The sequence below is a fragment of the Triticum dicoccoides genome, chromosome 1B (assembly GCF_002162155.2).
Source record: "Triticum dicoccoides isolate Atlit2015 ecotype Zavitan chromosome 1B, WEW_v2.0, whole genome shotgun sequence".
Lineage (NCBI taxonomy): Eukaryota > Viridiplantae > Streptophyta > Magnoliopsida > Poales > Poaceae > Triticum > Triticum dicoccoides.
The window spans coordinates 619,812,824-619,825,292 of NC_041381.1; the positions used below are offsets into that span (position 1 = coordinate 619,812,824).

Sequence of the window (12,469 nt, forward strand, 5' to 3'; positions counted from 1 at the left end):
GTATGCACCCCTCATAGTTTTAGCGGTCATCCATCTACTCCGAGTAGTTTTCAGAGTTGTTTGTCAGCAAGGAGAAGCCGGTGACTTGGCTCTAAATTTCTACAAACTGACACCTCCTGGGCCATCAACTTGACTTGTCAACTCATAATACGAGCTCAACAATCTGAATTCAAGGGTAAATTCCACATTGTACCCTCATTGCACATCTATATTCGTCAGTTTACTCCTGGTTATGTATTATTATTCTGCTGTTATCACAGTTGACCATTTTCCCCATACTGAGTCCACTTGTCAGACTCATGCGGCATGTGGCATCTAACCTCATTGTGACGTCAAAACCGTGTCACAAAAATTGTAGAAATTTGAAACTTTATATGCCACTTTTCGAGCAATTTAGAATATATATCTCTACGCAAAGAAAGTGTTGGTCGTCCAAAGATCCACATAGAATCCATTTGGAACAGTGACAAAGAAAAGAAAAGGCGACTCAACAGTTCAACAGATAATCTATATACTCTCTCCATCCTATAATATAAGAAAAAATGTCTTACATTATAGGACGAAGGGAGTACTTATTAATCCTGATATACACAAAGATCTCACTTTATTCCTGCACAACCCAGACAACTGCACACTTGTAAGATAAGCAAATTCACACGATGAGTAGTCCGCATAGGAGGCTCAACTCAAGCCCATTGGATGGCGTAGGTGCTGTAGCCGGTCCGCTTGTCCTCGTAGCGCTCCCAGATCACGACCCCGCCGTAGTTGGCCGCCTTCTGCACCACCGGGATAACAGCGTGGAGGTTCTTGGGGTGCACGTAGCCGACCTTCCGCTCCGAAGCCGGCAGGCCGAGGTAGATCTGCGCGTGCGGTTGCGCCGCCGCCCATCTGTCCCACTCCTGCTCCAAGTGGGCGGCGCAGCGGGGGTCATCGTAGAACCTGACGAAGATGCGGTTGAACAGCCCCGTGGCGAGCGCCCGCTCCACGCGCCTGTCCGGGTACCCGCACCGCGGCGTTGCCGACAGCTGCACCGGCGTTCTGCCGCGGTACGCCTTGTTGTAGTCCCAGAGCCGCCTGGCCAGCTCGTCGTAGTTTTCCGGCCGCGCGCCGGCGGCACCGTCGATGAAGAAGTTGATGCCGTCGACGTAGGCGTCGCCGAACGGGCGGCTGACGCCCTTGCGGGTTCCGAGCATGTAGGCGTTCCAGAGGTAGTCGGCCACGTCCGCCGCCGACCTGCGGGTCGGCAGGGAGTACTGGCCGCCGAAGCCCCCGATGGAGAGGAAGATGAGCTTGCCCGTGGACTGGCAGTGCTTGATGTCGGCGCCGACGGCGGAGACGTCGTGGCCGGAGAGGTCGAGGTGGTACCTGCCGTTGCCGAAGACGTCGAGGAAGGAGATGATTACAGTGGTGAACGTGTACCTTCCGGTGTCGCAGGTCTCCCGGAGGGAGCCCTCGTCCTTGTTCCGGCCCCAGAACACGAAGACGTTGCCCGTCTTTCCCATGGCCGTGGTCGGGCCAGCGAGGAAGGCTGCGGCGTAGAGGAATGCGGTGAGAAAGACTGGGAGGGTGGCTGGCCGACGGCGTGCGAGCGCCATTGCTAGATGGATCTATATGACGAGTTCGATCTCTTGGTTGGTTGCTTGTTTGTTTTGCCCGTTGGCGTGGAGAATTGGCTCAATCGAGTCTATCATATATAGGTAGAGATCGGTTATCATGTAAAAGATCTGCATTCGAGTGGGAGGGAGATGTGGATTGAGGCAGCTAGCTAGCTAAACCACGGGGAAGAACCCGAGGGTTTTTTTTTCTTGTGTGTAAGGAGGTATTGAGGCACCCAGAATGCGACTAGTGTGAGCCGAATCGAGCAAGGTGGGTGGGCAGCCCGCACAACGGCGAAGCTTAATTACCACTTGAGCTAGCTAGTGCTCGTTCTGACATGGTCGAGAATTGGCACCGCACAAAGCAAGTCGTCCGAATCTCAGCTGGATTTTGGTTGCCCCCTGTGTGCCGCGCGCAGTCGCTGACTCTGCTACATGGATGGATGACATGGAGGCATGGAGGTCAGCTCCCGTCAAGACGTACGAATATTTGGTGGGTGCCTCGCAAAAAAAAATGTTTGGTGGAAAAAGGAAAAGAAGGAAGGAGAAGGGAAGCACGTACTCCAAATATGCCAAAGGCCCAAGGATCTGGACGCGGAGGTTCAGCTCACATTTAAACAACCAAGTTAGGGCATCTTCAACACCGACTCTCAAATCGCCCGCATCCGTCGGAATCGTGCAAGTCAGGGATGTATCGGTCCGCAGGGCGGTCCGAGCGCAATTTCTCCGCAAATTGGAGACAAAGTGGGGAAAGCATTGCGGGAGTCCGGACAGCAGACACGTAGGACCCCGACATCCCCGGCCCACCCAATCCCTCCTCCAGGTCCTATTTCCTTCCACTCTGCCCCTTCTTCCCCTTACTTCACATCCACACCATCCATCTCCGCCGTCGCTGTTGTATGCCTCCGGCCGCTATAGAGGCATTGTCGAACGTCTGCAACTCGCACCGATGCGCCCGCTCGCCTCTACGGCGGCGTTGTCCACCTTGGAGACGATTGTACCCAGGTACACTCTGTCCCCCTATGGACGATCTCCATGGCGGACACCATGCTCGGTAGGTGTTCAGTCAAATGCCATTGAGCTTATTTTCGAATGCTATGTCGGTTTTTAGAGTACGAAGAATAGTGAGCTACTCAACCATGGAGGATGAGTTGGTGTGCGATGTGTGGTTGGCCGTATCTACGGATTTCATAGGCAGGAGCAGAGGGGAGGCCTTCTAGCAGCAAGTGCATGAATCGTTTCATGCACGAAAGCACATTGCGCCCTACGACATGTACATCATTCAACAATGCAATGTGAGGTCGTTATCGTATCGTTGGTATGCTATCCAGACCAGCATCACCAAGTTTTGTAACGTGGTTCGTCAGCTGAAGGCAAGGTGGCCATTGCACGCGGCAGAGGACGAGATCGTAAGTTTTGCTTTCTCTTGCTCAACTTATTGATTGATTCGTTAACTCAATGTTGTTCTGCATATTATGTAGCTCGCACACGCTTCCGTGATGTACCACGGGACAGAGAGGCGATAATTTACGTACACACACTATTGGATGAAGGTGAAGGAGGAGTATGTGTGGGACAACATGATCCGTTGATGAAAAACTTGTTGGACATCCAGTTAATCTAGTCGAATTTGAGACATTGTGTTTCTGGACTTAATTTGCATGCTATGTATAGATGATTTGTGCTATTTTCTATCTGAACTTTGATGAATATCAGCAGTTTTGCATGAATTTCGTCCAGTTAGTTCAAATGTGGGTTGACATGTATGCAGCTACGGTTGGATGGCGGCCTCCCACATCCGTGTCCGTGGACTGCCCCCCTGTCTGCGGACGGATGCGGGAGGAAATTTACGGGTTGCCATTGGAGATGCCCTTAGTAGTACTACATTCACCTGTTCCGGCAAAAAGCCAGTTGCTGGATAATGATTTTGTGTCTCAGCGAACACCCCCATAGGCACACGATCTAGATCCAACAGGTGGCAGTTTTTGATGATTTTTGCACTAAAACTAAAGAATTGCTATCATATTTTTCTAAAACTGCCATCCATACACCCTCGTACACTAAAACTGCCACTCTCACCGTTCGTGCTTCCCCCCACCCCGAAGGACGTTCGCCAAGGATTAGGGTCCATTTCTATTTTGTTCGGAACTCTAGCAACTTCAATTTATAGTTGTTTTTCAATATGTTTAGCTTGAATTTTGTATTATGACAACTTGTGAAACCAAGAATTACTTACAATGCGGTGATGTTAAGAGTTACTAGTTATGTGGGTTGCATAGGTCGCTGGACATGGGCTCATACCACGTCTACTAGTGAGTGTAGTCGTGCAACTTTAATGTTGACCAACTCACCCTAGTGCTTTGCTTTTGATAAGACCATTTGTTGTGATATCCTCCTCATGTGAGTTGCGAGGAAATGACTAATAAAGTCTTTTAGGCAGCCCAACAAATGTGGCAAAGCCCACTACAAATTAGGGTTATGATCTAGGATCATTTTGGTCTTTGCGGGTGAGAGGATGGGATGTCTTACCCTCCATCCAGCCACAACCAACGTAAGTGATGAAAATTAGGTTAGTCTCCATTGGATAAGACGAGAAAACCAAAAGAGAGAAATGAAAGAGAGGAAGAATGGAGTAAGATCTTGCAGGCAAGCAAAGCAAAAATGCTAGACCAACATAACATATTACGTAAAAGCTATGATCTTTCCTTCCCAACTAATCATCCCCCACCCCCTGAATAACGGGGTGGACCTGGGCTTTATCTTCTTCCAACCAAATCAAGCCGGATCAGCTCATTAGTAAGTTATGTAAGAATCTTTACATAGGTGTAACAAAGCTCACAAGCAAAGGGAGCTCCTCCCCAAGGTTCGGACGGTTCAGATCCATCATCTTGTCTCTTTCAAGTTGTGATTCCATCATCTTTGGTGAGATTGTTCCAATCCCTAACTCTTGAGCACCAAATCTTATTGTGTTCATCCAAGATTGTTGGATCTCAATGTATGTGAGCCTCTAGTGCTATCTAGAGAAGAAACTTGTTGTGTCCCACCATTTGATTATAGTGGAAGAAGATTTAGATACTTTGGCCTGTGGCTTTTCCCTCAACTTGGGGGGTTTTCATGTACATTTTTTGGTGTTCATCTCTACTGATTTTCTGCTACTATTCTTTGTATTTTCTCCTGGCACAAGACACTCTAAGATGGATGTCTGATGTGCAGCGCTGCACTAACGAACTTACATAAAGAACTTAAGTTTTGTCCTAAGCTTTGTCTGGTAGAACTTACTCCATTTTGTCCTAAGTTTTGGCTTCCATGATTGAGCAAGGATCCTTGGAGTTAGTACATCAGTGGTGCTAAGAGTACTTTGTTTTCGCTACAATTTTAGTCCACACTGTGTGCTAATTTTCAACAATATTGACTCTTTTTTTTGGAACAATCAACGGGGGGCGATCGCCCACCTGAACATTATTTATTTAATCAAAGGACATGGGTCGGTCAGTACATAGCTCCGCAGAGCTCAATGAGCAGGATAAGGTGGGGGGCTAAGGGTTAGCTACAGACAGCTACGCACCACCGGAGCAACGGGTTACAATCCACACGGGAGGGAGCCCGAACCACCCACAACACAAGATGCTCTTGGATCAAACGCCGCAAGTCAAGGTCAGAGGTATGGATGTTATCGAACACCATCCGGTTCCTGGTCTTCCAGATGACCCAAAGGACACAACACATCGCCGTGCTGAGGAGAGGAGGGCTTAGGGAGGCGTGACATGTAGAGAATACCTGCCAAACACTTTCGACACTGCTATCCATGAGTACACTAGAATGACCGAGGACGCGCGCCCACAGTGGACGTAAACGAGGGCACTCGAGGAAGAGGTGCACGATCGTCTCCGACCGTCCTGGGCAAAAAGGGCAGTCGTCACACTCGAGGACGCCGATCCGATGGAGAAACTCCCGCGTACGCGTGTTGCCATGCCGCAGAATCCAGGTGAACACCTTGACCTTAACAGGCATGAACCCATCCCAGTTGAGGCCATGCAGGGGGAGCCCACGCCCGGAGAGCTTGATCATGCGATACACCGCGCGCGTCTTGAACTGAAGACACTCACCCCATGTCAGGACCCGTTCGTCGTTCACCTCAGAGAAGTGAACTCGATCAAGCGCTGACCGGAGCAAACAAAGTTCCAAATCGGCGGTCCTAGATAAACGGTCATGAACAGGTATCGCACCGGCACCAAGCATATTAAAGTCCCCCAGGGTTGAATCGGGCCGGAGACAATGGGAATACGCCGCGGGGAGAGCAGCCGCCAAATGACCCGACGAGGTCCAGTTGTCATGCCAGATGGAGGTGCGCTCACCGTTGCCAACCCTCATCTATGTGAGCGAACGATAGAGCGGGAAAAGCGAGGCAAAAACTTTCCAGGTGGGGGTCGAGGGAGCCGGATGACCACCTAAGTACCAACGTCGAACCCAGACAGTCCACGGGTTACGCACGCCACTGAAGATTTTATGAACCATTTTCAGAAGGAGGCATGTATTCTGGACCCCAATGTCCACCAAGCCAAGCCCCCCCTCTGAGCGGAGACGACAAGCATCATGCCAGGCCACCTGGCAGTCTCCCCCAGAGCATTCACTTGCCCCTTTCCAGAACATGGCCCTACGGGGGCGGTCCATCCTGGCCACAGTGCCCTTGGAGAGGGGGAGTACGGACATGGCATGAGTAGGGATGGCAGAGAGCACCGCAGAAGTAAGTGTCAAACGCCCCCCAGGGTCGAGGCCACGTGTGCGCCATCCGGGGATACGTCGTTCAATCTTGATCGGCAAGAATTCCAGGGCGCTAGCTGGGAGCTTCACATCGGAGAGAGGTAAGCCGAGGTACGTCTGGGGGAACGTCGACAGTGGACAGCCAAGCTCAGCAGCCAAGGAGGCAGCATGGACGGGGTCAATGCCCATCGGAACGAAAGTGCTCTTGTGGAAGTTGATAGAAAGCCCCGTGGCGGCAGAGAATGCATCCAGAATAGATTTCAGTCGCGAGAGTTGTCCATGATCAGCACGGATCAAGAGGAGGGTGTCGTCTGCATACTGAATAACAGGACACGGCAGGTCGTCGACAAGCGGGTGTAGCAACCTGGAGGGGGAGGTATCCTTGGCAATCAACTGGCGAAGGAGGTCTGCAACTATCAAGAAAAGGTAAGGCCCTTGGCGCAATCCTTTTTTACACTGAATCCATCTACCAGGCACCCCATTCAGCAAGATTGCAGTTTTGCCGGGGGCAAGGATATTGCGGATCCAGGTGCGCCAGCGTTCGCCAAAGCCACGAGCATGCATAATTATATCCAGAGCGTCCCAACTGACTGAATCAAAGGCTTTTTTGAAATCCAACTTCAGGGCGATCATGGGTGTTTTGCGGAGACGACAACTCTGAACCAAGTCAGCAGCATACAAGAAATTGTCGGCAATGCATCTCCCAGCAATAAATCCAGACTGCTCGAAGGACACGAGTAGCTCAATAAACTCCTGCAGGCGTGTGGTCAAAATCCGGGAGACAATCTTCATGACACAGTTCTGGAGGGAAATGGGTCGAAACCCGTCCGCGGAGAGCACCACATCACACTTGGGCAGCAGGGTGATAAAAGCACGGTTAACCCCATCAAGGTCTGCCACGCCAGAATAGAAATCATTTAAGAAGTCCAACAGATCATTTGAGACCGTGCCCCAGAAGGTTTTGAAGAAAGCAGGTCCGAAACCATCGGGACCGGGGCTACTGTTTGCACGCATAGCCGAGACCGCCTTTTTTAGCTCCTCCATGGTGAAAGGTTTTTCAAGCTCATCTAGGTGGGGTCAAAGCTCCAGGAGGAGGGGGCTGCAGTGCCCAGGAGAGATGTATAGAAATCCAACAGCAGCCGCGCTTTATCGCTATGGTTGGGGTGGGCGACCCCATCAGCATGCAATACCTGAATTTGGTTTTTCCGCAGCCGGGCAGAGGCGCCAGCATGGAAGAAAGAGGTGTTGCCATCTCCAAGTTTGCAGAGTCGGTAAGCATACCGCTGCCGCCAGTAGACGTCAAGTTTCTTGTACTCCTCCGAAAGACGTTCCTTGACAAATGGTCGCAGGAGGAGCTCGGGAGATGAGAGCGCTCGGACCTCCTCCGTTAAATCAAGGATCTCAACAACAACTCGACAGTTAGAGACCACTTCGCCGGGGCGCTTCCGGCCCCTGGCCCACTTCTTGGATGCGCATCTAGCCCACTTAAGCGAGCGGGAGAGCCGCTGAGCTGCACGTCCTCTCCGGTTTTGCGGCCTAGCCCAGATGTCGCGAATGAGAGTGCAGTATTCCTGGGAGAAGGCCCAACAGCGCTCGTATCTGAACAACGAGCCAGCCGGTGCGCGAGAGACGGCCTCCACGATTAGCGGGACATGATCAGACGTGGTGCGAGCAGCAGAGCGAAGAGTCGTGTTAAACAACAAGGAGCTCCACTCAAGGTTGATCAAAGCTCGATCCAGACGGACCAAAGTTGGGACGGCCCTGCAATTAGACCAAGTAAAGCGACGGTCCGTCAATGGAAGGTCCTGCAGCGACAAGTCTTCAACGGCCAAATTGAACTCCGCAGCAGCACCCGAGTCGAAGTTGGGGGTATTCTTTTCATCACGGGAACAAGCGACATTAAAGTCGCCAACAAGAATCCATGCCAGATCACACGACCTAGCAATGGCACGAAGTTCATCCAGGAACTGGAGGCGCTGCTCGGGGGTGCACGGGGCGTAGACGTTGGTCACCGCGAATGGAGAAGCATCGGCAGCAAACATGAAGAACGAGGTAAGCGTGAAGGCAAGCTCGACGTCCCTACTGTGGGTGACCACGCCATCACGCCAGGCAGTCACCAAGCCGCCCGAAGCTCCATCAGAGGCCTTGAAGGAGAGCGACGAGAAGCCCGCTGGGAGGAAGGACGCCGCTTTTCGATGGGTCACGTCTGTCAATTTAGACTCTTGGAGGCAGACGATTTGAAGCGGTTGAGTGTCAAGGTTTTTCTTCACGTCCAGGCATTTGTCGGGGTCATTAAGACCACGCACATTCCAGGAACAAAGGGAGAGCTTCTTCAGCGGGTTCACTTCCATATATACACAGAAGAAGCACCACAAGGCACACACTCCAGCCACTGCGGGAGGAGGGACGCAGACCACAGAACCACAGGACGCACACCTACTAACATGTACAAGCACACACACACACACTAGCATAATGGGACGCACGATCCACAAGGGTCGCGTGGGTCGCCGACCAGCCTGGCATCCCAAGTACAAAATTGGATCGCTACCGTACAGACCAACGGAGAACAGACCAACACAGAACAAAGGGAACCACGGGAGGCACATGCACGTGGAGAGATCGATCATGGACGAACGGGCAGCACCGGAAACGACGCAAGGATGGCATCAGTTGCAGCAGCCGGGAGGTCGCACGCTCCAGCTGCAGACTTGACCTCCATCGTCGTGAAGAGCGGCGGGGCGTCGGGCTGCACCGGGGGGCCGTCACCGCGCTGGGCAGCCTTAAGCATGACGGCACGCTCGAGGATGGACTTCTTCAGGGACGGAGCCTTGCCGCGGAGACGCGCGCTGGCGCGCACGGGGGCACCCTCCTGGACGCGCGCAAGCTTGGGGCGTGGCGGGGAAACGCGAGGAGGCGCTTCAGTCATCGCCGCAGCAGCACAGGGAGAGGCTTCATGGGTGGGTGGAGGTGGCACCACCGGCACCACGGGGTCCACCATCACTCCAGCGCCGCCGAGACGCACCGGTGAAAACACCATCGGGTCGCCCGTGATGACGGGATCAGCAAGCAAGTCCACCGCCACGTCCTTCTTCACGCCTTTCACCACTGTGATATTGTCTATCACCCCGATAGCGCCGGAGACGAGATTCACATGGGCGAGGCCGCGCGGCCCATGAGCTGAGGCACGGACCAGCTCCTGAGGAACACGGAAATAGCCCAGCCCGCCATGGCCTTCGACGAGAAGATGAAAGGCACCATCGCACACAGCAATGCGCATGTCCTCAACGCGTGGGATTCCACCCACAGTTATGGCAGAGAATGGAGGTGGCTCCACTCCGACATCGCCGGACACATCGATGCAGTAGGCAGCCTCGTCTGGGAGAGAACAACGGTGAGGTGCACAGGATCCTGAAGCCGGCAGCAGCACCGCGGGCATTGTTGCGCGGCTGGAGGACCCGTGATGCCAAGACGACCGCACCCCACGACGCAGCCCGCAGCTTGGGCCGCCGCCGCCGCCAGTGGGGGGGGGCCGCCACCGCCGTCACCATGACGACCGCCACCACCGCCGGGTGGGCCAAGGGGCGGAGGGGGAGGGGGCGCTGCACCATCGATAGGCCAGCGACGGACACGCTGGACCTCAACCACAGCATAGAGACCGTCCGAGTTCTTGACGTTGAGATCTTGAGGTATGGCGAGGTAGCGCTCGTACTTGATCACCATCAGCACAGCAGTGTAGTCGCCGCCGGACAAGCAAATCTCGGAGATTTCCATGGGATTGCCCATACCTCCCACTGAAGTGTGTATATGCGGCCTGTTCCAGTGCTCCACTGGGTAGCCGACAAGAGCCAGCGCCGCGTACCCACGATGAGTGAAGAGCAGCCGGTTGGGGTCCTCCTCATGACGCTCAAAGTAGACATTGTGCTCCTGGACGGGAAACGAGCTCTCGTCAACAGCAAATTCACGGGATGCCGCCGAGCGGAACAGGACCAGGGCAGTGCCGTGGGAGCCCTGCGCGCACTGAGCCTCCATGCCTAGTGGAACCTGGGACAGTAGCGCCGAGCGGACTAGAGGCCCGGGAGACGTTGCTTCAGGATCGACGAAAGCAAAGCCGTAGCGCTCAAAATCCCTCATGTCAACCGGAGGCATGTAACGTCGAGCTGCTCCGGACGGCAACAACATGGTGGTGCATCGGAGTCCGTCGAACCGCTATCACTTGGGGGGGCGCCGAAGTTGAGGGGAGTGATCGGCGAGTAGGGTGGGACAGGGGCAGGGGCGAAAGGGTGGGGGGTGACGGGGAAGCGCTGGTGTGGGGGATGGCGACGCGATGGGGGGGTGATATGGTCATCTTGGGGAAGACGAGATGCCATGGCGAAGGGTGCCGAGGAAAGGAGTCAGCAATCCGCAGCGCGGTGGCCGTTGCCGAGGCACGCATTGCACTTGAGGGGATCGCGACAATCGTCTACCATGTGGTCGGATGCCAAGCAGCGGAAGCACGAGCGAGCGGTTTTATAGGACAAGGAGCGAGGCGCGAAGCACCTGCGACTAGCGCGGAGGGCGGCGGAGGCGTAGGCAAAGCGCGAGGGGCGGTGGAAATTTCTGGACGGGGGCCGAGCAGAACGCCTCACTACATCCGCCCAGCTTACAGTCGTTCGATCAGGAGTGTACGGTTCAGCAGCGCAACAGCGCAGCGAGAGATCAGGATGGGGGCCAGATGAGGTGGCAGAATTAGTGGGAGAGATTGGGGGTGCCACACCCGCGGGCAGGCCACGTAAGGATGGAGAGGGGGAGGACTCACCGCGCGTTGACACGGAGGTAACAACTAAGGATCCAGCTGCAGAAGGATGGGCGGTCCCCTCGGGAGCAGAGCGAGCCGACCGGTAAATATCCACCGAAGACGCGAGAGAGTCAACCTCACGTTCCGGGGCAAACGTCAACGATCCAAAGGTCAACCCGTGCAAGGCGGGATTTTGAATTTTTGCCCATTGCGAAGCCGCCTCCGCGGAGGGGTGCAGGCTGAAACGGAGCTTGCCGAGGCTGCAGCCACCGCGGCGGAGGAGCTCGGCGGCTACGGGAGGACAAGCGACGGAGGTAACGAAGACGCGGGGACAGAACTCACGCACAACAAAACGATCGCCAAAGTGAGAGAAGTTGTACGTCAAGGCCGCAGAGACGACGTGGCGATTCACGCTGGAAAGTCAAGGGTCGGAGGTGACCCAGACCGACGTTGGACAAGAAAGTCGAGATGCCATGGCAAGCGGCGCACAGACGGGCGAGAAGACGTTAGCAAGGGCGAAGTCCACGAACATCTCACCGGGACGAGGACGCGCGCACACCCGCGGCTGAGAGAAAGAAGAGCAGGGGACGGGGTGGATGGCGAGGAGCGGAGGAAGAGCGGATTGCGGCGGGGGCGGCCGAGGGCGGCGGTCCGCATGGCGAGTAGCCACGGGGGGTTGGCCGGATCGGACGGGCGTGGCCCCGCGACGGCCACGGGCGTGGGGTGGCTACCTAGGACGCCGGCGGCAAGGCTGGGGAGCGGAGGCGAGCGGAGCTCCTACGCGAGCCCACCTGCGTATGGAATTGGTTGGAGCCAACCATGAGTCTCCGTATCCAATATTGACTCTCATTGAAAGAACAATCTGCATTAATCAAATCTGAGGTATGATCCCTGATAGGTAACCCAACCCCCAATACTAGTAATGGTCTTCTTCTTCAGGATATATGTGGCGGTGGTGTTGCGGCACGCAGCGACTTCGATGGTGGAAGGCCTAGCCTTGGGTATTGGGGTAAAGTCCCCTAGTCTTTTTTGTGGCAGCGGCGAGGTTGTGGCCTCCCTTTCTCCCCTTAGGTGTCTTCTTGACGTGACACATTGCTATCAGATGGTTGTTAGTCCTTCTCCATCGTAGCGGCGCGCTCTCTCCCTTGTGTATATGGCACTATGAGAACCTAGTTGTAATTTCCTTGTTTTTTGAGATGTCTTGTACCGTTGAAAGATTTTAACATAAATCCAAAGCCTTATTTGTAAAAAATACTGAAACTTCCCACTTACACTAGTGCAGAACCGGCCTTTAGCGCTGGTTCGTAAGGGCCTTTAGTGCCGGTTCCAAAACCAG

The 12,469-nt window shown here is 54.3% G+C and overlaps 1 protein-coding gene across 1 annotated transcript; it reads right to left on the reverse strand.

The window, feature by feature from the left end:
- Window positions 1–605: 605 nt before the first annotated feature.
- On the reverse strand, window positions 606–1,702 carry LOC119310310 (xylanase inhibitor protein 1-like). The gene has a single exon (XM_037586105.1). It carries the CDS (start codon window positions 1,593–1,595, stop codon window positions 687–689), a length of 909 nt encoding a protein of 302 aa, XP_037442002.1. The 5' UTR covers window positions 1,596–1,702; the 3' UTR covers window positions 606–686.
- Between the last annotated feature and the right edge of the window lie 10,767 nt (window positions 1,703–12,469).

Excerpts from the sequence above, each read along its gene's own strand:
- LOC119310310 (XM_037586105.1), bottom strand. The coding sequence starts at position 1,595 with ATGGCGCTCGCACGCCGTCGGCCAGCCACCCTCCCAGTCTTTCTCACC.